General features: G+C 40.5%; 1 protein-coding gene across 3 annotated transcripts in view; it reads right to left on the bottom strand.

The window, feature by feature from the left end:
• LOC105469063 (mitogen-activated protein kinase kinase 6) overlaps positions 1-25,699 on the bottom strand; it is a 142,580-nt gene that overhangs the window by 30,242 nt on the left and 86,639 nt on the right. For 2 of the 3 annotated variants that reach the window (XM_011719639.3, XM_071083514.1), the window contains 7 exons: positions 18,184-18,250; positions 7,149-7,197; positions 6,451-6,564; positions 4,603-4,722; positions 3,649-3,765; positions 2,938-2,989; positions 213-340 (listed from right to left, as the gene is read on the bottom strand). In XM_011719639.3, the coding sequence (XP_011717941.1) occupies positions 213-340; positions 2,938-2,989; positions 3,649-3,765; positions 4,603-4,722; positions 6,451-6,564; positions 7,149-7,197; positions 18,184-18,250 (647 nt within the window). Of the gene's footprint in view, positions 1-212; positions 341-2,937; positions 2,990-3,648; positions 3,766-4,602; positions 4,723-6,450; positions 6,565-7,148; positions 7,198-18,183; positions 18,251-21,611; positions 22,007-25,699 lie in introns of those variants that run through there. The other variant, XM_011719640.3, reaches the window with a different exon arrangement.

Genomic DNA, 25,699 nt, shown 5'->3' with positions numbered 1-25,699 from the left:
TTTGCCATAGCAGCCTGAACAAACTAAGACAATATACGAAGCAAGTGAGTAAAGATTTCAGACATGACATTTTGAAGAAAAACTAAGAGGCAGACTACTTTTGGAGTCTTAGGTACATTTCCATTTTCCCTCTGTGGCCATCCATTGCTTGTTTCCCAGCATGATTTGTCAGCAGTGACATTACCAGATGCCACGCTAGCTAATGTACTTACGGCCATGTATGGTTTGCAACCCGCATCAATTGTTTTAGCAACAGAGTCCACCAAGTAGCCACTGATTCCAAAATCGCACATCTTCACTTGACCGAGAGCATTAATGAGTACATTAGAAGGCTTGACGTCTGAAAGCAAAAGCAACCAGGATCCCATCATTCCAGTCTGCTTTCAAGGTTCATTTCTCTACCACCAGAGGGCCTAAAATCTCCATTTGTCCATCTTCCTTTCCCCAAGTTGCCCAACACAGAAGTAACTGCCATCCCTGACCCATAGGTATAAACTGCTTATTGCTTTCAACTTGATTTTCTATTTCATGTTTTGTTCATGCCTCGCAGAACTGTGAACTTCTCAATACAAAAAACTGCATTCTCCACTGATTTTATGATCTTCATTACCCTCATATTTGCAGTAAGAGCCTAAAAAATTATTACTGAATCAAATGCCTGATTCAAAATGATCTAATGATATTTAATGTAGGAGTAATAAAACAAAGAACAAAAAGGCAGACCGTGACACAATGATATACCAAACATGACCAAACCAACCTTTGTTTCTGTTTGGTTTGGTTTTTTCTTCAAGATAAGGTTTTACTGTCACTCAACTGGTATGCAGTGGTGTGATCATAGGTCACTGCAGCCTCAAACTCCTGGGCTCAAATCACCCTCCTGCCTCAGTCTCCTAGTAGCTAGGACTACAGGTGTGCACCACCATGCCCGGCTTTTTATTTTTTTATTTTATTTTTTTTTGATAGACAGGATGTCTCTTGACCAGGCTGGTCTCAAACTCCTAGCCTCAAGCAATCCTCCCACCCCACCTCCCAAAGGGTTGTGATTACAGATGTGAGCCACCAAGCCCGGCCCAAAGCAACAAATTTTGATTGAAACCTCTGCAAGTGATGTGTCAGAGGTCACATAGTGTAAAGGATCATGAACCCAGGTATTCCAGACCACAGGGCAGGTACTGAAGAAGCAGTATTACAGACCAGATTTTAAATTAATCCTTTTGACTAGAAAGATTTAACTCACCCACCCATATGCCCAAAAAATGGAACTACAATTATCTCTGGATAATAAAATTTGAAATTACAGTTAATTTTTTCCCTTTGTGATACTTTTCACAATGCCCATAAAATTGGAAGATAAAGATTACTACAAAAGCTTTAAAAATTATCCTTTATAATTTTCCCTTTAAGCTGAAAGACATACAAATTTCATTTTATTATTTTTATACCTTACATATATTCTCTAATATGAATTACATATTTCATAATGGTGAAATAACCCTTAATGTTAATTTCAAACTTGTGAATAATCTACAGTCCTTTTCCTATCTGTATTCCTTACTATTTTCTTCTCCTCATCTTCCTTCATCCTATTTTTCCAATTTTTAATAATAACAACTAACAATAATAGGCACACTGTGGAAGGCATTTTACATTATTTCCAGGCTCAGAGAGTTCAAGAATTATCCAAACCACAAGGCCCTCTTACATACCAGTACATTCCATTATTTTTCCCAAAGACATGGTTGAGGGTATCTCTTCCCCGAAGTTTCCCTAACGACAATCACTAAGTGATAGCACTTACTTATTTTACATTATCTAAATTACTTCTATATTTGGTACTTGCTTTTTTTATTTTTTATTTATTTATTTATTTATTTTTTTTTTTGAGATGGAGTCTCACTGTGTCGCCCAGGCTGGAGTGCAGTAGTAAGATCTTGGCTCACTGCAACCTCTTCCTCCCAGGTTCAAGTGATTCTCATGCCTCAGCCTCCCAAGTAGCTGGGATTACAGGCACCCACCACCACACCCAACTAATTTTTGTATTTTCAGTAGAGACAGGGTTTTGTCATGTTGGCCAGGCTGGTCTCAAACTCTTGACCTCAGGTGATCCGCCTGCCTCGGCCTCCCAAAGTGCTGGGATTACAGGCATGAGCCACGGCACCCAGCTTGGTACTTTCATATTTCTAAGGGTTTTTTTTTTGTTTCTTTTTGTTGTTGTTGTTTTGTTTTTTTGTATATTTATCTTACTTCCCTATAAGAATCCTGATGCATAATTTAATAAGAGTATACTTTCTTCTCATATACCTCTCAGGGCATCTATTACATTTTAAAAGTGATTTTAAAAGATGAATAAATGGATGAATGGGTGGAGAGAAGATGAATGAATTAATGGATGGATGGATGAATGCATGGTTGAAGACATAACAGGCCAATAAGAAGGAAGAAAAGGAAGGAGGAAGAGATAAATCATTTTATCCTGCCTCTTGTTGTCTGAAAAGGCTCTGCTTTATACCAGTTTTTCACACTTTCATGTGCACAAGAATCACCTGGAAATCTTGTTAAAATGCAAATTCCAATTCATTTGATATTGAGACCCATGATTCGTTTACAACAAGCTCTCATGTGATGGCCAATACAGGATCGATTTTTATCATATTCTCTAAAATTCTCAATGATGTAATCCCACAGCTCTGCTGGCTAACAAGTGTTTATATTCAATTTGGATGTAAGATAAAGATCATGTCTTCTTATGTCCTCAGCCACGATAAGGAATACTACTTATATGGTTTGCTATCCAATCTCAAAAGAAAGCCCCTTAGTTCTCTTGCCTGAGTCAATTCTACTTCCATTCATGGGGGGTTGGGGGTAGGGAGGGTCTCCAGGTGAAAGAAATTAACTTTATCAAAGGAACAGCCAAGGCAGCTCATGGCTGCTTACCTCTGTGAATGACAGACAGCTTACTGTGTAAATGTTCTAATGCTTTTACAATCTGCAAGAGAAACACAAAGATAGATTTATTTATCATATCGCTGGAAAGAAATTGAATATTAAGTATATCAAGGTTTATTATGCTTGGCTTTAGATTACCAGTGAGATATTTTCTCAAATAGTGGTGGTCCTATCTAGGAATATACATAGGAAGTTACGCAAATTGGACTCCATCCACCAGAGAGGACTGTATCTTATATCAGAAAGGATGTCTCCCTCATCTATCTTGTTCATTTGCCCTCATTCTTTTTCTCTCCACCCTCCTGAACCTGAATAGCCATGAAGAAGACCTTCTTTCTATTTATTTTCCTTCTGCTTCATTCTATGCCTACTAGTCTTAAGAGAACATTTTAAACATCCATAAATGAAAATCAAAATAAACTAATGTCAGAATATAGACACCAGGAATGTGGTCATAGCTGATGAATGCAGCACTTAGAGTCATTTAACCTAGAGTCTGCCAAACCAAAGCAGGGCTAGAATCTTCTATATAGTGCTCAGAAAGGAAAGCATGTATTTATCCATCCACCAATAAATGTCAACAGACATGTACGAATAGTAGCTCTGGCCCAGGTAGTATTTCTTCATATTGAGATACAAAGACACATAGGGACTTTATTTCTCACATTATCCTTGCAGTAGGGATCAAAATGTACTCACAGAAACTGCTATTTTCCCTAAGATGTCCTCTGGAATTGTCTGGCCTTTATCAATAACTTGTTTGTAGAATTTATCTAGTGATGTGTCCATGAGCTCCATGCAGATCCACACATCACCCTGGAGACCAATTGGTTCAGGAATTGTTTAAAAGGATGAAAAAGGGAGAAAGAAAAATAAAAAAAAAAACAGTAAATACCTGTCCTGAAGAATTAACTATTTCTTTCTTGAATTTTGAGGGGAAATATATTGCTTTCTGTCAAGATCATAAAGGAATTCACAAATAAGCAAGGTTATCTCCAAAGAGCAAACCAGTAGGTAGCTGAGCAGAACCTGCATGTGATCTCCTACCCCTTAATGAAAAATGGAATCTAATTACTAACAGACATAAGCAATAAAACCCCAGAAATCCAGGCCTTTACTGATACCACTGTCTAGGAGTTAGGTCTAGATGCCTACTCCCTGTCGGATCTCTCACACTAAACAACAGCAATAGTCAGTCAAAAAGCTGGTTTTATGAGGTGAAGCCTCATAATTCATATCATGGTGAAGTGAAAAACAGAGGTAGAGAAAAGAGATCAAAGTAAGTCTACATGGTACACAAGTAGGCTAGATGAAGTTCCTAAAGCAGTCCAAAGACCAGAATATTTCCAATTATAAGAGATCTATGCAAATCAGTCTATAGGCGATATAGAAAGTTCTGCCAAGATAAACAAAACAAAAAAAGAAAGGAGAAGAGAATCTCTGCATCTTAAAAAGGCTAACCACATTTGAAAATACCATAATTTCAATCCAACCTTGCCCCAGGGCATGTCATCATTGCACACACGTAAACCCCCCTATACAAGATGTGTCAAAGAAGAAAGAGCTCCATGATTGTGATGGCATTTACGTGATCAAAGAAACTTCTTTTTACGTTATTGTTCTCCCTGGACTTTGAATTGAAGGGTCACCTACCTCCCGAAACAGTGCGCCATAAAAGGTGACGGTGAATGGACAGTCCACCGTCCTCATGGAAATATCCAAATCCATCAGTAGCCTTTTCTGTTCCTGGCTATTTACTGTGGCTCGAATCCGCTGAATGCAAATGCATGGAAAATTTATGGTTACTACTCTGAGGATGAGGCAGGCAGGGACCTGAAGGAGTCCCATCATGAAAATAGTACAGTTCATAACACAACTTCTAGCAACAACATTGTGAATATCCACCCTAAGTGATTAGCTATCTGTAACACATGAAAATAAGGAAGGCTGTTACTCATTTGATTTCCTGAACAGTCTTGGTAAGAAACAAATTGATAGTATGTTTTGGAGAGTGACAAAATATTTTGGAATGTATTTCCAAGTTACAAAAACAATCTGGTTTACTGTGTTATGTCTGTTCAGTGCAAAGAGGACACAATATTAAGGACTTTGCTGCTTATCTGAGGTCCCAAGAAAATAAAAAGCCAAAAGCGCTTCTTTGGGAACAGGTAAGAGTATTTGGAGGGAAAAGTAACTGTAAGAGAATTGGTACAGCTATAGGAAACGGAAGGAATTAGAGAGAAATAGAGAAACCGTTCATTCTTTATCCCAGTGCTTCTGTGGCAAGAAAAATCTGTCACACTAGCAAATGTAGCCTTACAGAAACATGATTATGTCATTAAATGATAGGAGAGATACAATATCACTAGGCCTTCACGCTTTTTGCCTACTTAGCAAGTCAGCAGAAGAACAGACTGAAAAATCTACAAGATAAAAGTATTCCCATTCTTCAAAAGCAAAGGGATCCAAGTCCCTTTGATTATTCCTAACGATGGACCAAATCTATTAACTCAACTAGAGATGTTAATTCTTTGTGATCCTCCCAGCATCTACTCAATAATATGAAATGATTTTAAATTTCCTTTCATAGCTCAAAAACTACGTAGATTGACCCTAGATATATTTTACCCTCCTTTTTCCACAAATGGAGACAATTTTCTCTCCCAATTCTGGTTTCTTGATTTTCAGGGGCAACTCTTTAAAAGCAACAAAATATAGAATAAAAGAGATTTATGAGTCATAACAGCCAAATGCAATACGTAAACTTTCGTTGGGATGCTGATTTGAAAATCCAAAAGGACAAAACAAACACACACACTTTGAGATGATCAAGGAAATTTTTACTTGGACTGTGGATTAGATGAAGGAATTATTATTATCATTATTATTATTATTATTTGAGATGGAGTCTCGCTCTGTCATCCAGGCTGGAGTGCAGTGGCATGATCTTGGCTCACCACAACCTCCACCTCCCGGGTTCAAGTGATTCTCCTGCCTGAGCCTCGCAAGTAGCTGGGACTGCAGACACGTGCCACCATGCCCGGCTAATTTTTTGTATTTTTAGTAGAGATGGGGTTTCACTATGTTGGCCAGGTTGGTCTCGAACTCCTGACCTCGTAATCCACCTGCTTTGGCCTCCCAAAGTGCTGGGGTTACAGGCATGAGCCACCATGCCTGGCCCATTAATTATTTTTAAGTGTGATGATGACATGGTAGTTTTGTAAAAATTTAAAATTGTGAAAGAATGGATGGAGGGTGAGTTAAGAGTTAAAAACAAAACAAAACAAAAAAAAAACCAACAAATAAAAAGTAGATACAACTCACACCAAGGAAGCCTTTTCCAAAATACCTTTTGAGGAAAATATTCTTCCCTCCAAATAATCTTTTATGCTTTACCCTACGGAAGATGGTTTTGCTTCTATTAAAAGGGCTGGTTGACAATTGAGATGGACAAATGTATACACAGCAGATAGAAAACATTTGGGAGAATGTCAACTCTACCTTCACTGCCATGATCTGCCCGCTGGGCACGTGCCGCATCTTCTCCACCACCCCGTACGCACCTCGTCCCAGTTCCATTATAGGCTCTAGGTCATCTGCCTTCACCTCAAAGTTCTGCAAGAGAGAAAAGGAATAATGCAATGGGAAAGAGAAAAATAAACAGAACAGAGAGCACCTTATCTTCTATCTCGTTTCTCTCAATATTCTGAGGATTATTTCTGGGCCAGAAGATTTTCTAGCATGTCAAAGCAGCCTCTGAAAGCAAGAAGCTACAAGAAGGGCCAAGAGATGTCTAGGAGCTCCCACGGGGGTAGCCCACCTGCTTGTCCCAGGCAACACAGAAACACAACTTGGATTCAGCTTGCTTATGTCTCAGTTGAAGCTATTTCACTGCAGTTCTTTAGCCATGACCCTTCATTGTGTCTGTAACCCACTATTGACTGATGGCAACTAGATTATGTCTGAGCTTTGAGAAACACCGTCCCAAGAGAACCATTTACTCTCTTCAAATGCCTTCCATCAAAACCACAGTAGCCTGATTTCAATTCAACATTTTTTCAAAATAGCAAAAACTTTGCATACCACTTCCCTTTAAATGCAAATGTTTTTTGACTCATCCCCTGACAGCATGCTAGGGAAAACAAAGCATACATATAAAATGGCTAACGTATTAGCTGGCAGATGTGATTTTTTCTTACCTGATTTCCAATAGAAATGCAAGCCTTGGAGTCTAAATCTCGAGGTGGTCTAAGAAAGATAAGGGGGAAAAGAATAAACATAAGCTAATGAGTCAATTATATCCTTCCCAAATCACACGCCACTGGGGGTATTTTTCCTTAAAAAGAAAGTGGAAGTTCATGAGTAAACTGAAGCAGCATATGAGTGTGAATAAGAGGAGATTTGAAATAAATTACATTTGGGTTTAAATTACTTAATCTCTTTGGGGCTCCATTTCTTCTTTCACATGGGGATATTAATATGCCTACATTGTGAAGCAGGAGTGAGTATTAAATGAGATAATACAACTAAAATGCTTAGCAGAATGTTTGGCATACAATAAATATCTAATTCATATGTGTGATTATATAGATCAGGGTGCCTAACTTCCAAGCCACAGACTAATACCAGTCAGCAGGAGATGAGTGGTGGGTGAAGGAGAGAAGCTTCACTTGTACTTGCAGTCACTCCCCATCGCTCACATTACCACCTGAGCTCTGCCTCCTGTCAGATCAGCGGTGGCATTAGATTCTCATAGGAGCACAAACCCTACTGTGAACTGTGTATATGAGGGATATAGGTTGCGTACTCCTTATGAAAATCTAATGCCTGATGATCTGTCACTGTCTCCCATCACCCCCAGATGGGACCATATAGTTGCAGGATAACAAGCTCAAGACCCTCATTGATTCTACATTATGGTGAGTTGTATAATTATTTCATGATGTATTACAATGTAATAATAATAGAAATAAAGTACACAATAAATGTAATGTGCTTGAATCATCCCGAAACCATCCCCCCACCCAGTTCATGGAAAAACCGTCTTTCAAAAAACCAGTCCCTGGTGCCAAAAAGGTTAGGGACTGCTGATACAGGTCATTGTGCTAGAGTAGTAAGTCTCAAGCTTTATCTTTCATCCAAGAGCACCAATACATATAATTATTTCACCACATGTCTCACAATTGTTTTAAGAAACAAATAGCAATGGCATATATTCTGTTAACTCACAAAATTCATAGAACATAAGAATTTCAAATCTAGTCCCTTCTTTCATAGATGGACAGAAGGTCCAGAGAGGAAAAGTGACTCCCCCCAGCCCACAGCTGCCCCAGGTCTCCTGATTTCCAGTTCTGCAACCTCTCTACTCTACCAGGCTGTCTCATCAAGCCCAGCAATATTTCTTCCATGCATAGCATTATACAATTCTGGGGTTTTCTTAGGAGCCAGAGGTTTGCTGATTTTGTTTCTATAGTCACTTCCTGAGTATTTATTTCTACTACTTCAATGATCTCTCAGGTGGTATCAATCTACTTAAGAGACAAATGTTTGGCTCTGGCTGTGCACACAACTAGAAGCTGAGAAAGGCACTTTCCTGAAAGAAATGTACCAACAGTAGTACGATAAACATAGCAAATGCTGGCCAGGTGCAGTGGCCCACGTCTGTAATCCCAGCACTTTGGGAGGCTGAGGTGGGCGGATCACCTGAGGTCAGGAGTTCGAGACCAGCCTGGCCAACACGGTGAAACCCCGTCTCTAGGAAAAACACAAAAATTAGCTGGGCATTGTGGCACACGTCTGTAATCCCAGATACTCGGCAGGCTGAGGCAGGAGAATCGCTTGAACCCAGGAGGCGGAGGTTGCAGTGAGCCAAGATTGTGCCATTACACTCCAGCCTGGGTGATAGAGTGAGACTCTATATATATAAAACATACCAAATGCCAAAAAACACATTGTTAATGTGATCAAACAAAAAGAGCAACTAGAGGCTAAAGACGAAAGAATCCTGGTGCTGCCAGAAAAGAGGGAAAGAGGGTGAGCAGGCAGGTAAAGACTCATGTCTCTCTGGAAGCACATTCCATGCCAGAAGAAGGCAAAGGAAAATGGAAAGAGAGAGGAAAAGGGAAAGATGAAAGGCAGAGAGAAAAGAAACCTTTGCCAATGAGGACTTTTTCCAGCTCTCAGGTATGATCCTAACCCTTTTGCTGAAATTAAATACATAAATAAAATTAAAAAGTAGGGATATGGGCTGGGCGTGGTGACTCACACCTGTAATCCCAGCACTTTGGGAGGCCGAGGCAGGTGGATCGCCTGAGGTCAGGAGTTCGAAACCAGCCTGGCCAACGTGGTGAAACCCCGTCTCTACTAAAAATACAAAAATTAGCCGGGCATGCTGGCGGGTGCCTGTAATCCCAGCTACTCGGGAGGCTGAGGCAGGAGAATCGCTTGAACCCTGGAGGCAGAGGTTGAAGTTGAAGTGAGCCAAGATCGTGCCACTGCTGTCCAGCCTGGGCGACAAGAGCGAGACTCGGTCTCAAAAAACAAAACAAAACAACAACAAAAAAGAGGAAAATGGCAAGCCTTCTCTCACCTCAAAATTCTTTTGGAATACATAGAATACTTAAAGTTTTTTATACTAACTTAAAACTGGGGACTGAGAGAGAGAGAGCAGAAAAAAACAACACAAAACAAAATACACACACACACCCCCTAACAAACAGCAGTGATGTGTTTCTATATCTTGTGTTTCTGAGCAGGGAATTTTTCTTCAGAAAAGGTTTCTGGAAGAATCAAATTTCTAAAACGCTACTTCCTCTTTCTCAAGATTTCCAAAGCTGTTTTTCCTTAGTTGTCACAATTTGCTTGTACTAATTTGTAATGGCACTTTGAAATAAAGGCAAATATGACTTTAAACATGTGACTAATATAAACAACAAAAATCCTTTGCAATTATTCAACACGCTGATTTTTTTTTTTTTTTTTTTTTTTTTTTTTTGAGACAGAATCTCACCCTGTCACCCAGGCTGGAGTGCAGTGGCGCGATCTTGGCTCACTGCAACCTCCGCCTACTGGGTTCAAGCAATTCTCCTGCCTCAGCCTCCCAAGCAGCTGGGATTACAGGCACCCACCACCACACCCAGCTAATCGTTGTACTTGGAGTAGAAACAGGGTTTCGCTATGTTGGCCAGGCTGGTCTCAAACTCCTGACCTCAAGTGATCCTCCCGCCTCAGCCTCCCAAAGTGCTGGAATTACAGGCATCAGCCACCACACCCAGCCATCACCTTGACTTTTTAAAAGTATGAAGCAACAGAAAGGTCACTAATTATTTGGGGCTGCGACTGTTTTTGCCATCCAATGAGGTTATCGAAAACGAGTTCTTCCAAGTCTAATATTCTTATATTTTATATATATAGCAGGGCTCAGCAAATTACAGTCTGTGGTCCAGCTAAGAATGACTTTTCCAAATTTAAATGCTTGTAAAAAACCAAAAAATAAACAACAGCATCCTCTGTGGCCCACGTAATATTTACTATCTGGGCTTTTACAAACAAAACAAAACAAACAAACAAAAAAAGTTTGCTGAGCTTGGCTCTATACTAATTTTGCATTACCCCGGGACCTAATAGAAGGGTCTGGTGCCATTTTCCAGATTAAGAAAAATGAAACCCAGAAAAGCTGGGTGATTTTCTGAAGCCGTACGGTCATCCGCAGAGCTGAAAATAAAACTCAAGTCACCTGAATCTCAGCCTTGACTTAAGGAGGAGAAAAAGGAAGAAGAGACGGAAATATAAAAAACTGGGCTAAGAGCTTTTTTACCTGCTCTCATGATTCCCATCGAGGCAGATTGAATACAAGGAACTTGCTCCCAATGCCCAGGCCTCCTCTAATGAAAATAATCAATTCGCCTGTGCCGCAGGCCCTTGGGCTCATCAAGTGGGCCAAAAATATCAAATGATGGGGCCAAGACTGACAAATCAGATTGGATTAGTTGACATTGTGCTCTGTCCAGGGCTGGGCATATTAGTTTGCCAGGGGCATTGCGATTCTGCAGGAAGTTTATACTGTGGGTGGATGTTCTCTGTCACTTATTCAATATTTTAGTCCTCTGGGGAAAAAACCAAGCTTATTACAAAAATTCTTCCCCTGGAAGACCAAAGGTCTTCCAAAGGTCACCTAGTATTCATTTTTTATATGAACAACCAGCTTCGGTTTAGTACGATAGTTATTCATCTATAATTTTACGTGAGGAATCAGTTCACTGGTTATTATCACAATTATTATTCATTTATTCAGAAATATTTATTGAGCACCTATTTGGGCAAGAGACTGTGTGAGCCATTTACATAAAATAGCTTCCTTAATTTTTACAACTCTCAGTGGTAGTATTAATAGTGGTGTAATAGAATAGGGTGAAATAGTGAAATAGAATAGGGTATGAATTGAAATCGAGGTATTAATACCTCTTTCAGCAATTAATATTGAAAGTGACTAAATAATTTAAGAACACTCAGGCTGGGAGCAGTGGCTCACACCTGTAATCCCAGCACTTTGGGAGGCTGAGGCGGGTGGATCATGAGGTCAGGAGTTCGAGACCAGCCTGGCTAACATAGTGAAACCCCGTCTCTACTAAAAATACAAACTTAGCTGGGCATGGTGGCAGGTGCCTGTAGTCCAAGCTACTTGGGAGGCTGAGGCAGGAGAATTGCTTGAACCCGAGAGGCGGAGGTTGTGGTGAGCCACGATCACACCACTGCACTCCAGCCTGGGCAACAGAGCGAGACTCTGTCTCAAAAGAAAAAAGAACTCTTAGAGAGACAATGAGATTAGAACCCAGAGCTGCACCATAATGGCTTCTGATGCACAGTGTGCTGTAAAGGATACTACCTCTCATTTCACTAGCCATAAACTGTTTGCTCACAGCCTCTGCCAGTCTGCTGTGTGGCTAAGAGCACATCACTGAAAGTCAGAGATTCCTGAGCTTATATGCCAGTTCTTCCACTGAGAAGCTGTGTGATAATGCTCGCTTGGAGCTACCTTTCATCGAGCAGTTGCAATGCACCAGGCACTACACGAGACACTCATATGGATTATGACATCTAATCCTCAAGACAGCAACATCACTGTTATTCCCGGGTTTTGTTTGTCTGTTTTTTGAGATGGAATCTCACTCTGTCATCTAGGCTGGAGTGCAATGGCATAATCTCGGCTCACTGCAACCTCCACCTCCTGGGTTCAAGTGATTCTCCTGCCTCAGTCTCCCAAGAAACTGGGACTACAGGCGCCCGCCGCCACGCCCGGCTAATGTTTTGGTATTTTTAGAAGGGGAAACTAAGGCTTAGCGCAGTTAGGTATTTTGCCTAAGGTATTCAACTAGTGAAGTTTAGATCCCAAATTTAAACCTAAGTGTTCTGGCTCCAGACCCTGAACTCTTACCCATGAAGCTATGCTCAACAGTTTGGAGCAATGCACCTGACCGTTGCACCGTTCTGTTTGTTCACATGTCAAATGAGAGTAACAAACACTGCCTCTGAGTTTCTTGTGGTGGTTAAATGAAACAATATGAACTAGCAGCAAACTGATTTAGAATTGGTCACTATCAATTAAGGGAAGGGACAGCCCACACTGGCATCAGTAGCTCAGAGAAAGAGCTCAAACAGAGGGGCCACACACGTGGAACTCGGGAGAATGGAGCTTTGTCAAGGCCTATTTATTTTTGTGAAGCGCAGCAGAAGGAGGCAGGGTATGAATGGGAAGAAATCACCAAGCCAGCCTTCAAAAATTGCCAAGAAAAACACAAAATGTGGGAGCTACTTCTTTAGGAGTACAAATTTAAGCCTCGGCATTAAAGTCATAACAAGGAGACTCTTTGAGCTACGGTGGTATACTCTACAATAATGAAGTGATACTTTTTGCTTCACAAAGTGAAACAGATAAGTATATGCACAGCATATCCTATTAATACCATACGAGGGAAAAACAAAATATAAACTGCTTTTATCCTTGTTTATACCAAGAAAGCGTTTATGGTAGCCTTCCAAAATTCATAAAATTTATAAAATTAACATATACTTTATGCTATAATGTAAACTAATATAAAAGGCAAAGAATAAAAATTGTAAGGGGAAGGGATATAAGACTGCTGGCAGGTTGATATACGAATAAATCCCAAAGGAGATAGTAAAAATAAAAGCAGAAAGCAATAAAACTGAAAATAGGAAAATAAAACAAAGCCAGTTCTTCAAAAGAAAAAAAAAAAAATCAGTAAAGTGGATAAACCTCAAGCAAAACTGACAAATTTAACAAGAGAAGACACAAATTATCAGTATCAGGGAAGAAAAACAAAAAAAAAGGTGTCACAACAGATTGTACATCCATTTAAAGGATAGGCAGAGAACACTGTGAACAGTTTTACTCTCATAAATGTGACAACTTCGAAGAAATAGACCAACTCCTCAAAACCACATACTACCAAAACTCAGCCATAATGAAACAGATAATCTGAATAGTCCTGTAACTATTAAAGAAATTGGGATTGTGATTAAAAAGTCCCAGAAAAAAAAAAAATCCAGGCTCATTTTCTTTCATTGGAGAATTTTAACAAACATTCAAAGAAGAATTAGCACCAATTTTATACAGTGTCTACCAAAAAATAGAAGCAACACTTACCAATTCATTTTTATTAGTATTACCTTAATACTAAAACTAGAAAATAATAGCACAAGAGAAATAATAAATAAACCATCACAGACCAACATCTCCCAAAAGCCTAGAAACAAAAATCCTCAACAAAATTTTAGCAAATCGAATCCAACAATGCACAAAAATATATACACCATAACTAACTGGGATTAATTTGGGGTATGCAAGGCTAGCTCAGTACATAAAAATGAATCAACATAATCTACATATCAACAGATCAAAGAAGAAAAATCTTATGATCATATCAATTGGTGCAGAGAAAGCATTCAACAAAATTCAATACCCATTCATAATAAAAGTTCTCAGGCAGGGCATGTTGGCTCGTGCCTGTAATCCTGGCACTTTGGGAGGGCCAAGGCAGGCAAATTGCTTACCCACGAGTTCGGACCAGCCTAGACAACACAGTGAAACCCCATCTCTACAAAATACAAAAATAAATTAGCCCAGTGTGGTGGCATGTACCTGTAGTTCCAGCTACTTTGGAGGCTGACATGGGAGGATCACTTGAGCCAGGGGAGGCTGAGACTGCAGTGAGCCATGAGCACACCACTGCACTCCAGCCTGGGTGACAGAGTGAGACCCTGTCTCCAAAAACAAAAACAAACAATCAAAAAAAACCTCTCAGTATACTGAGAGATTTTATATAGCTGGGAACCTTTTCAACCTCATAAGTAACATCTACAAAAAATCTACAGTTAGCTTCATACTTACTAGTGAAAGACTAAATGCTTTCCCTCTAAGATGAGGAACAAACCAGTTTGCCGGCTCTCATCAACCTTACTAACATAGGACTGGACATTCTTGTCACTTCAATAAGGTAACAAAATGCAAGTAAAAATCAAAGTAAAGATTGGAAAAGAAGAAATAAAACTGTCTCTGTTTACAGATGCCATGACTGTCTACATAGAAAACTCTAAGGATTCGATGAAAAGCTTCTAGAACTAATGAGTGATTTTAGTAAAGTCACAGAATAGAAGATCAATTGCAGAATCCACAGAATACAAAATCAATACAGAAAAGATCTATTGCATTTCTATACACTGACAATGAACAAGTAAAAACCTAGCTCACAAATCAAATTCCGATTAAAATTTGCTCCAAAAAAACACTTAGGTATAAATTTCAACAAAATCTAATATAGAGGAATTGTATTATAAAAATACTGACGGAATAAAATTTTTAAAGTTGACGAAATAGACCATGTTTGCAGATTAGAACCAAGGTAGTAAAAATGTCAATTCGCCCTAAATTGATCTATAGGTTAAACACAATTCCTACTGAAATCTCAGTAAGTTTCTCTGTGGACATAGACAAGCTTATTCTAAAACTTATATGAAAAGAGAAAGACCTTAGAATAGTCAACATAATTCTGAAAGGGAACAGAGTGAGAGGAATCATGTTTCCCTGTTATGACTTACTATGCAGCTGTGGTAATCAAGACAGTGTGATACTGGCAAAGGGACAGACACATAAGTCAGTGGAACAGAATAGAGAACACAGAAATAACTTCAAACAAATATGCCCAATTGACATTTGACAAAGGAGCAGAAGCAATTCAATGGAGGAGGGATAGCCTTTTCAACAAATGGTTCTAGAATAATTGGTAACCCACTGGCCAACAAAATAAAGCTCAACCTAAACTCATACCTTGAACAAAAATTAACTCAAAATGGACCATGGGCTTAAATGCAAAATGCAACACTACAAAACTTCTAGACAGATCTAGGACTACGCAAAATGTTCGTAGACTTATTATCAAAAGCATGATCTGTAAAAGTAATAATTGATAAGTTGAGCTTCATCAAAATTTAAAACTTTTGCTCTGTGAAAGACCCTTCTAAAATCATAAAAAGACAAATTACAAACTGTGAAAAATATTTTCCTATCATGTATCGGACAAAGTCCTTGTGTCCAGAATATACAAATAACTCTCAAAAGTAAACAATAAAAAGAATCTAATTAGACAATGGGCAAAAGATATGCACAGACATTTCACCAAAAATATGTAGATGGAAAATAAACACGTAAAAACATATTCTACATTATTAGCCACTAGAGAAATTGCAAATTAAAACTACATATAGGCTGGGCACAGTGGCTCACGCCTGTAATCCCAGCACTCTGGGAGGCCGAGGCCGGTGGATCATCTAAGGTCAGGAGTTCGAGACCAGCAGACCAGCCTGGCCAATATGGTGAAACCCTGTCTCTACTAAAAAAAAAAAAAAAAAAAATTAGCTGGGCATGGTGGCAGGGGCCTGTAATCCCAGCTGCTGGGGAGGCTGAAGCAGGAGAATCACCTGAACCTAGGGGCAGAGGTTGCAGTGAGCCGAGATCACGCCACTGCACTCCAGCCTGGGCAACAAAAGAGAAACTCCATTTCAACAACAACAACAAAAACTACATACATATCACTACACATCAGAATGGCTAAACTGCAAAATACTGACAGTACCAATTGCTGGCAGAGATCCAGAAAAACTGGATTATTCAGACATTATTGGTGAGAACATAAAATGGTACATTTACTCTGGCCAACAGTTCAGCAGTTCTTTCAAAACTAAAGATGGGCTTACCATGTAACCCAGCAATTACACTATTGGGCTTATACCCCAGAGAAATGAAGACTTATTCTCATGCAGGAACTTATGCATAAATGCTCATAACAGCTTTATTCCTAATAGCCAAAAATGGAAAACTTCCCATATCTCCTTCAAAGGCTAAGGTGTTGAACAAACTATGGTATGACCATACCATAGATGGGTACTTAGCAATAAAATGGAACAAACTGTCAATACATGCAATTACTTAAATGAACCTCAATAAAATTATGTTGAACAAAAAAGTCTCAAAAAGAGATGCATTATTTCATTTACATAACAATCATGAAATAACAAAATGGCAAAGGAGAACAGATTAGTGGTTGCCAGGGATTAAGGACAGAGATGGGGGGAAGAGGTGGGTGTGACTATAAGAGGGTAACATAAAGAGTCTTGTAATGTTGCTGTAGTGAAGTATCTTGATTATAATAGTATTTATGCAAGACTTATACATGTGATAAACTTTATAGAGCTACACATGCACACATACACACACAAACGAATACTCGCATAGCTGGCAAAATTAAGTTCTATGATTTGCACTACTGCCACTTTCTTGATCTTGATAATGTACTATGGTTGTGCAAGATGTTAACGTGAGATGGGGGGAGTTTGGCATGGCTTGGGGAAAGGGGTATATGGGACTTCCCTGTACATTTCTTTGCAACCTCCTTTTAATCTACAATTACTTCAAAATAAAAAGTTTTAAAAGTATATCCCATAAATTCCTATACAGGTAGTAAAAGTCGGCCAAATATTTGACTCTAAGCTCTTGAGAAATCAATCAGAGAGGAAACAATAGTAATTACACAGTTCACAGGTCTACCAAAAAAAAAAAATTGCTCAGAGAGACCAAAATAAAGAAAAAAAAAGAGGAAAAAAATATTGATAGTAAGTATGAGAAGATGGATCTTCCTCCTGCAGATTCCAATGAAAGAAACATTCTATCTTGAGTTTAGACCCTTGAGCTACAGTCCAGAACCCTGAAGAGTAGCCGTCAACTCTACTTTGTCCTTAAAAATTCTCCAGTGGAAAGTTTCTGTATACTGCTTCATGCAATGCAAGGACCAATGGCTTTAACAAAGTCTTAACAGCAGACAGGATCCCATTTCAAAGCACATTCCAACACTAGGGGGTGCACTTCCTGATAGTAGATCACAGCTAACATCAAAACGTATTACAAAGGGAGGCACTTTTGTAGACATGAGCAAAAGCCTTACCAACTCACTTTTCCATTAGGATGCCCTCTCTTTGCCCTTGCCCTGTCTCTCTAACACCTCTATTGTGATTCGTTTCCTTGGAGTTTCGATTCCTCTCATGCAGATGCCTTGGTAGGGAAGTACCTTTCCCACCACCAGATTAAAAAAAAAACAAGAAGGAGGTTCACAGAGAGGATGTCATTTACACGATGTCCTTCACTAGGACTTGAGCTGACTTAGGGATTTAGGCCAAAACCTCAGCTAATAAAAAAGTGTTCCTTTACCTCATTCTTCCTTCTGTTTATACAGGACAGAATTTAAGTGTCAGGATGTGGGTCCTCACCAAATACCATCTTTCCATCTCAACCCAAGTTTTATAGTAGTGGCTTTCACATGGATTTTCCTGTTTGCTCCAATCTACAGGGAAAAGGCAAGGAAGTCCACATCCAGGGGCCTTTCTGGCCTTACATAGAGCCCCATCTGCCAAATATATGTGACATTCAATTCTTACTCAACCAATAACTTAAGACATTGAGTTCAAAACACTTAAGACACTGAGTTCAATATAACTGACTGATAAGATATGATTATTTCAGGTCTCAGAACAGTGAGCAAATGGCTTCCCCCCTTAAAGGGCTCTTCTAAAGTCAAGGCATTGCTCACCAGTCCAAAAATAAACCCCCAGGAGAAACCTGAAAGTACAAGGATTTGGATTCAGATGATGATCTTGCCAACTTACGTGGAACTGGTCTGAGGTTGCTCAAATGCTTCTTTTGGAATTTTAAGGCCAGGGTTTCGCTTCTTGCCTATGGGGAAAGATGTAAGGAAAACGTTAAGGATTAAATCATAGCAAGATAGCAGAGAAAGAGACTGCAGCAAAGGAAAGAGCTGACCTGCACATGCAGCTCTCACGTCTCCATTCAAAGCACCACTTCCTGCCCAGGAAGTTTGTGAGTGTTGAGAACCCAAGCACCAGGTAGAACAGAGCTTCCTAAATACAGACTGTGGTCATGAATGAGGTTTTTTCATCAGTCCAGGGGGCAAACATCAGGATGAGAATGCCAACTCTCTTTTCCTAGGAAGATCTGCCCTTTCTGCCCACTGAGTGTGTCATTGCAACTTCTTTTTTTTTTTTTTTTTTTTTTTTTAAGACAGAGTCTCACTCTGTCACCAGGCTGGAGTGCAGTGGCATGATCTCCACTCACTGCAACTTCTGCCTCCTGGACTCAAGCGATTCTCCTGCCTCAGTCTCCTGATGAGCTGGGATTACAGGCATGCACCACCATGCCTGGCTAATTTTTGTATTTTTAGTAGAGACAGGGGTTTCTCCATGTTGGCCAGGCTGGTCTCAAACTCCTGACCTCAGGTGATCCACTGACCTTGGCCTCCCAAAGTGCTGGGATTACAGGCATGTGCCACCATGCCCAGCCTATGAGCCACTATGCCTGGCCTTGCTTTTTTTTTTTTTCTTTTACACTATAATGGTGATGACAGACACTTGGTTATAGCTTTTTTTTTTCTTTTTAGTGTTAGTAAAGGGCAGTCACCCTTATCTCAGTATCCCCCTATTTTCTAAATCGATCTGTTAACAACTACAAGAGTTAGCAATGGAAGTAGAATAAAAAATGCTTTTCCACTGTTCTGCCCTCCCCACCCTTTCCCAACCACCTGCTGTAATTTGAAAAACTTAAGAGAGGGATAGAGTAATACTTATTTACATTTGCCCTGTTCCGTAAAGGATTAAGATAACAGATGAGCTTATGCAAGGAGGTTATAACTTCTTCTTGGGCTAGATGGAAAGGTAGCTTGATGTCGATCATACCTGGGCTGAAATTACAAGAGAATTTGGCTCGAATACTTCTGTTGATGAGTGAAAACGAACAGACTGAGAAATACCAGCTCAGGAAGCAGATCAGAGCAAACAAGGGCCTGGGGTTTTCCCCATCCATGGAGATCCTGTGTCTCCCAGGGGAAACCAAGGGAGCACTGGATAGAATGGCTGGAAAGAATGCTACCTCCTGGCCGGGCGCGGTGGCTCACGCCTGTAATCCCAGTACTTTGGGAGGCCAAGGCGGGCGGATCACGAGGTCAGGAGATCGAGACCATCCTGGCTAATATGGTGAAACCCCTTCTCTACTAAAAATACAATAAATTAGCCAGGCATGGTGGTGGGCGCCTGTAGACCCAGCTACTCGGGAGGCTGAGGCAGGAGAATGGCGTGAACCCAGGAGGCGGAGCTTGCATGCAGTGAGCCAAGATCGCACCACTGCACTCCAGCCTAGGTGACAGAGCAAGACTCCATCTCAAAAAACAAAGAATGCTACCTCCTTTCCCACCTCTTCTCTACATTGCAGATGAGCACTCAGAGATAACACAAACCCTGGATACGGCCCTGGATAGATCCTGAAGCTGCAAAGAAACTTAAGAAATCAATTAAAATAACCTCCTTGCAGAAAAATGACATCCAAAGACTTCAGTGACTTGCTCCACATCACAGAGGTCAGCAATGACCCAGTCAGATCAGAATCCAGGTCTCCTGACACCCAGGTGGGAGTTCTTTCTACTATCCTGCAATAGAAGACGTTTAGAGATGACTGGAGAGGGGGCGAGTGAGAGGAACACGGGATTTTGAGTTTTAAAATATCCAGCTGACATCTGCTTCTTCCATGCACCACACAACTTCTAGAATCACTTTTCATCTGACTCTGTTTTCTCAATTGTAAAATGAGGAAGTAACATCAGTACTCACCTCACTTGACTGATATGAGAATCAAAGCAGATAACATATATGAAAAAATATTCAGATACCGTAAGTAGCTCTTAATTAGACTCGTTTAGGGAAACAATTAGTACTGTCTCCTCTTTTTAAAAGTCATTTAAAAAATTCATGAAGAGAATTGGCTACATGATCATAGCCCACTACAATGTATAACGAAATTTTTTCTTTCTATTCCTTCAGAATCCAAAATCAGATCAATTCTGCCAAGTTGTATAAAGCCAGGAAAAAATATGCTTCGCAGTAATCAGCCTAGAGAAAGTCTTTTAGGAACACTTTCAGGCTTTCTCAATTCTCTCCTCATTTGGGTTTACCTATGTATTTTACACGGTTCAGAACTCACCATTCACTTTCCTGCTCTTGGAACTCAAACAGCTGTTAAGGATGTTACCAAATTGTCAGTTATTGACATCACATAGAGCTTTCCTAGGTACCAGGAACTATGCTAAGTGCTGGACCCAGTTATGAGAATCCAAACAGAGAGATGGCCTAATTCCAACAATTGCCATCCATATGCCTCAGCCAAACAGACAGGAAATGTTATTTTCAAAGAGACTCTTCAGTGAGGAATGAATGACGGGTTCAACTTGTTTAGATAACTATACAGATAACTACATACAAATTCCAGTACAGGCGACAGATAATTCAGGTAATCCCAAGAGGCAACCCCTACAGCCCTCTCAAAGAAAACAAACACTAAAGTAACACATAATTTGCCTATGAAAACTGGCCTCCAGTTGTCATTTAAGCAAACCAAAAGCAGAAGTTACTCTTAAATTCCTACATCTTCCTCTTATTTCTAACTCAGTTCTTATAAGATAGATGTAAAGAGAAAATAGCTATTTATTGAGAAAACTCCTTTGGAAAACCTTAATATAGCAATTAATTAGTAGTAATTCTCAACAGCAATTAACTATTAAACCATAACTTAAATCACCAAGACATCTATACAAAGAAACAATACAAAAGAGAGAACGTTTTTGGCACAGAGAGACCAAAGGAATAAAAGACCAAAATTATAATAAAGTCTTCCAAGAGGGAGGAGAAGGCCTTTGATTCTCTCCCCAGATCACTTTTACACCCAGCTCTCCCCCCAACCCCCCACATCAACATCATTCTTACCCTGAATTTACTGCCTCCTAGTTGAAATTGCCAGCCTCCTGTCTCCGGACTCTAAACCCTTGACTATATGTAAGTTGAACATCTGCATATCTTAAACCTAATATTTCCAAGTATATCAGCTCCTCAGAGCAACGAGAAAAAATAGATCCAGGAGACACAAAACCTAGTTGAATTACAGTGTTAGAAAATACTCTGCCTTCACGTTAAACAGTACATCAAATAAAATACAAATCACAAGCACACACAGCAACATTCTGCAATTCACTTACTTGCCCATCTCTGACAGAGCAGCACAATAAGAGACCGGCAGAGGCGACTCTGGTGAGCTTTTCGAGGCTGCAGGGAAGGCCAGCAGAGGCAAACCTAACAGAAGTCATTCTTCACTTAGCTCCAAAGACCACACTTCAGCAAGGAGAAACAGAACCGAACAGACTCCGCCCCCTCCTCAAGTTCGGATTGCAGCAAACCTCTGCAAGTTCATTGTTCCCAGGAAATTGCAGCTTCAGGAAGGGAGAAGGGAAGTGGGTCTATGTGGACACCCAGGCGTGACATTAATCATTAACCAGACTTGGAGGAATACATCTATAAATCTGGACAGTACCATGTTCTGCAGCTTTTCTATAAATGCCTCTTTCATTTCTTAAAAGAAAAAAAAAACAATATGTGGTCAGTTTCCAGCTGTGTTTACTTCACAGCAATCTGTTCCCCCAGGAAGGCAGCCAACACCTGACGCTAACATTGAACACTGTTAAAAAAAAAAAAAAAAAAAAAAGGGAGGGAGCACCATGAATAATAAAGCTAAGTGGCCAACTATGTTCAACAGTCTTTGCCTTTGATATTCTAAAGCAAAGTAGAAAAGATGTCAGAAAAAAAAAGGCTTTCTATGATGTCACATGCTAGCAACACGCCTTCTCAGAAAGAGAGAATTCTGTAGATTTCTGCAGATCGCAACAAGCCTCGACTGCTTATTGGCACAGTCTGCAAAGGGTAAGCCTTGTCGGCCTGATTGGGCATATGCAGCACTATATTGCATCAGACCCTGTTACACCCATGCCTGTGTTCTCTGAAAATAGCGTAGTCCCACCACACACATATATTTGCAAAATTCATCTTAAACCAAAGCAAAGCTGGGTCATTATAATCCCGGCCTGGAGCAAAATGGCACTGGAAAAAAAAAATTTAAAAAGCCTTGCCAATAGCTAGAAAATATTTACCTGGCCACAGAAATGTTCGCTAGCTTTGACTGCACCGAAAATGATGGGGTACACGAGAGGTCTTGCACACACTCTGAGAGGGTAAGCACAAAGCACTCCTCTGATGTTCCTCATTACATAAAACAGAAGATTGTGTTCCACTGCCAACCCAAACAGCATGAGAAGCCCACGCGGTCAACAGAAGGTGGCATCGTGAAGATACGCTGATGCCTAAATATTTGTTAGCTTGGCCGAGGGTTGGGGGGCATGATTGTGAGAGTTTATGATTATTGACACAGCTTCACAAAAGGATGGCAGTGTTTCCAGTGCCAAATTTATTTTAAAAATCTGTTTCCCAATATGAATGGGATTTCCAGCCAAGTAACTGGCAATCTAGAGGCCTTGGCTGCCCTCTCCTTACTACTTGCATCGAGGCTGACGTTCCAAGGGTAGTTGGCAATAAAATCAGCAGTGAAGTATCATTCAGTGTTATTAAATTGCAATCATCATATGCAAAGCAACGAACGAAGCAGGGCAGGGGAAGAGGCGTGCAGGAAGAAAGCTGGCTTTGCAACAGCAATGTAAAAGGGAACAGAGACCCTGCCATCCTCCAATCCTCCAAAACCACTGGTTCTTATATACCACTGAGATTCCAACCACTCAAGCAAATCTCTCTGGAATTACATAAAGTTTAGAGAAGAAAAGCTGAAAAGCTTTTTTTTTTTTTGAGATGGAATCTTGCTCTGTCACCCAGCCTGGAGTGTAGTGGCACAATGTCAGCTCACTGCAACCTCTGCCTCCCGGGTTCATGTGATTCTCCTGCCTCAGCCTCCTGAGTAGCTGGGATTACAGGCACCCGCCACCACGCCTGACTAATATTTGTATTTTTAGTAGAGATGGGGTTTCACCATGTTGGTCAGGCTGGTCTTGAACTCCTGACCTCATGATCCACCTGCCTCGGCCTCCCAAAGTGCTGGGATTATAGGCGTGAGTCACCATGCCCGGCCTTTTTTTTTTTTTTTTTTTGAGACAGAGGCTCACTTTGTCACCCAGGCTGGAGTGCAGTGGCGCTATCTAGGCTCACTGAAACCTCCACCTTACAGGTTCAAACAATTCTCATGCCCCTCAGCCTCCCGAGTAGCTGTGACTGGGAATACAGGCATGCACCACCCCACCCACCTAATTTTTGTATTTTTAGTCGAGATGGGGTTTCGCCATGTTGACCAGGCTAATCTCAAATTTCTGACCTCAGGTTATCTGCCCGCCTTGGCCTCCCAAAGTGCTGTTGCTGGGATTACAGGTGTGAGCCACTGTGCCTGGCTGAACAGCTCATTTAAAAACCTGCAGTCAGTTTGATTTCAGAGTCAGAATGAATCTCCTAAGACCTTACCTTTGGTCATACTGTTCCTTTTACCTGGAGGGCTCTAAGCTCTCTTGCAGACAAGAACTCAACCTTCCAAATTCAAAAGCTCCCTCATAGAAGCTTCCCAGAGCTTCCTGAACACAACCTAAGGATTACTATCCACACATTCCTGCTTTCATATTCCGGCACCTTACGCTGGGCCTGCAACACAGTATAAGCTCAAAGCAGCTGCCCTGAAACTTTGATATTTTAGCTGAAAAATGTCCACTCTCTCTAAAATAGATCTCCAGGACCATCTTCCACTCATTTCCCGCATACCTTTTCTCACAATCTAGAATTATCTTATTTTTGTATTTATTTACTTTTGCATTTATTTATTCCTCATTTACCTATCTTTCCCCACTAGAATATAAGTTCCATGATGGCCAACGATTTTGCCCAGTACCGGCACATCGTAAATATTTGTTGACTGAATATTTGTTATTCTTTTCTCAACTGTTTTGAACATTTGTACAGAGCTCTTCAAAAAACACACAAAATGCACAACCAAGAATGGAATGGAAATTGCACAAACCTCTGCATCAGTAAGAATCATTTCAGATCCCAGCTGTCCCACTTAGTGATGTAACGTTGAGAAGGTTTCTTATCTTAAACTAAGTTTCTACACCTGCAAACTGGAGATGATGTAAAGTCTCCCCAGGTCATTAAGAGACTCAGTTGACACGGTGTGTGTGAAGAAACCTAGCAGGGTCGGGCATAATATAGGTGTTCAATAAATACTTTCTTTTCTCCCTTCCATATTTATATTTATGCTTATATTTTTAAAATATGAGCTAAGCAGAATGTTCTCTGGATGGCATCTTATTTCTTCAAATTCTGTGCTCCATTCTCCCTCTTTTGTGTTATTTATGCGAGAATTACATTTTTCAAACATCTCATCAATCTTGAATCAACCTCTCTTTGTGCCCACTGACTATGGGAACTTCTCCAGGTCTATAGAGTCAGGATTTCTGGGACGGAGTGTAGTGAGTGCCTATACTTTCAGGTTGCCTCAGTATCCATTTTTAAACCTAAGTTAAACTATCTCACATCAGAAGCAGGGCTCAGTCACTGTCGACACGGTTTCTAGTACCACACTCTGCCGGAGTGGCTCCAAACCAGTGGCCAGAGATGAAACTTACAGACATCTCTCCTGCCTATCAGGCTGGCCTCCCTACTCTCCTGCCATTTCCTTTAAACAGACCATGCAGACATTTGCCCACAAACATAAGGTTACCACCTCTCAGTCACACTGTGACCTCCTAGAACTAGTGCCTGCTTGCTTTAAACCCAGCAATTAAAGCTCCCCGCAGGAGACTGGATAACGCCCTGTACCCAATAAAGACATTGGCTCACTGGTCCCTTCTCTCTCTCTGTGTGTGTGTGTGTGTGTGTGTTTGTGTGTGTGTGGCTTCCAGGGGAGTGTGTGTGTGTGTGGCTTCCAGGAGTGTGTGTGTTTGTGTGTGTGTGTGTGTGTGGCTTCCAGGTGTGTGTGTGTGTGTGCATGTGTGGCTTCCACTGGGTGCCATACAGAGTGTCTCAGTGCTAAAAACTCTTAAAATCTATACACAACGATATCATAGTTGTGTCACTGAAACCACACTTCCAATCCTATCCTTACGGGTGAAACTGCCCCAAAAGGACTCTTGCAGGTGGGTCCCCTGCTAATGCCCTTTTGTCCAGGTCTCTCAGCTACTGGGCAGAATAGTTACCGGCTAAGTTGATAGAGTGAGGCTTCAGGATCCATGTATTTTCTTAAGTT

The sequence above is a fragment of the Macaca nemestrina genome, chromosome 17, assembly GCF_043159975.1.
Source record: "Macaca nemestrina isolate mMacNem1 chromosome 17, mMacNem.hap1, whole genome shotgun sequence".
Lineage (NCBI taxonomy): Eukaryota > Metazoa > Chordata > Mammalia > Primates > Cercopithecidae > Macaca > Macaca nemestrina.
This window is presented reverse-complemented; position numbering and strand designations above follow the sequence as displayed.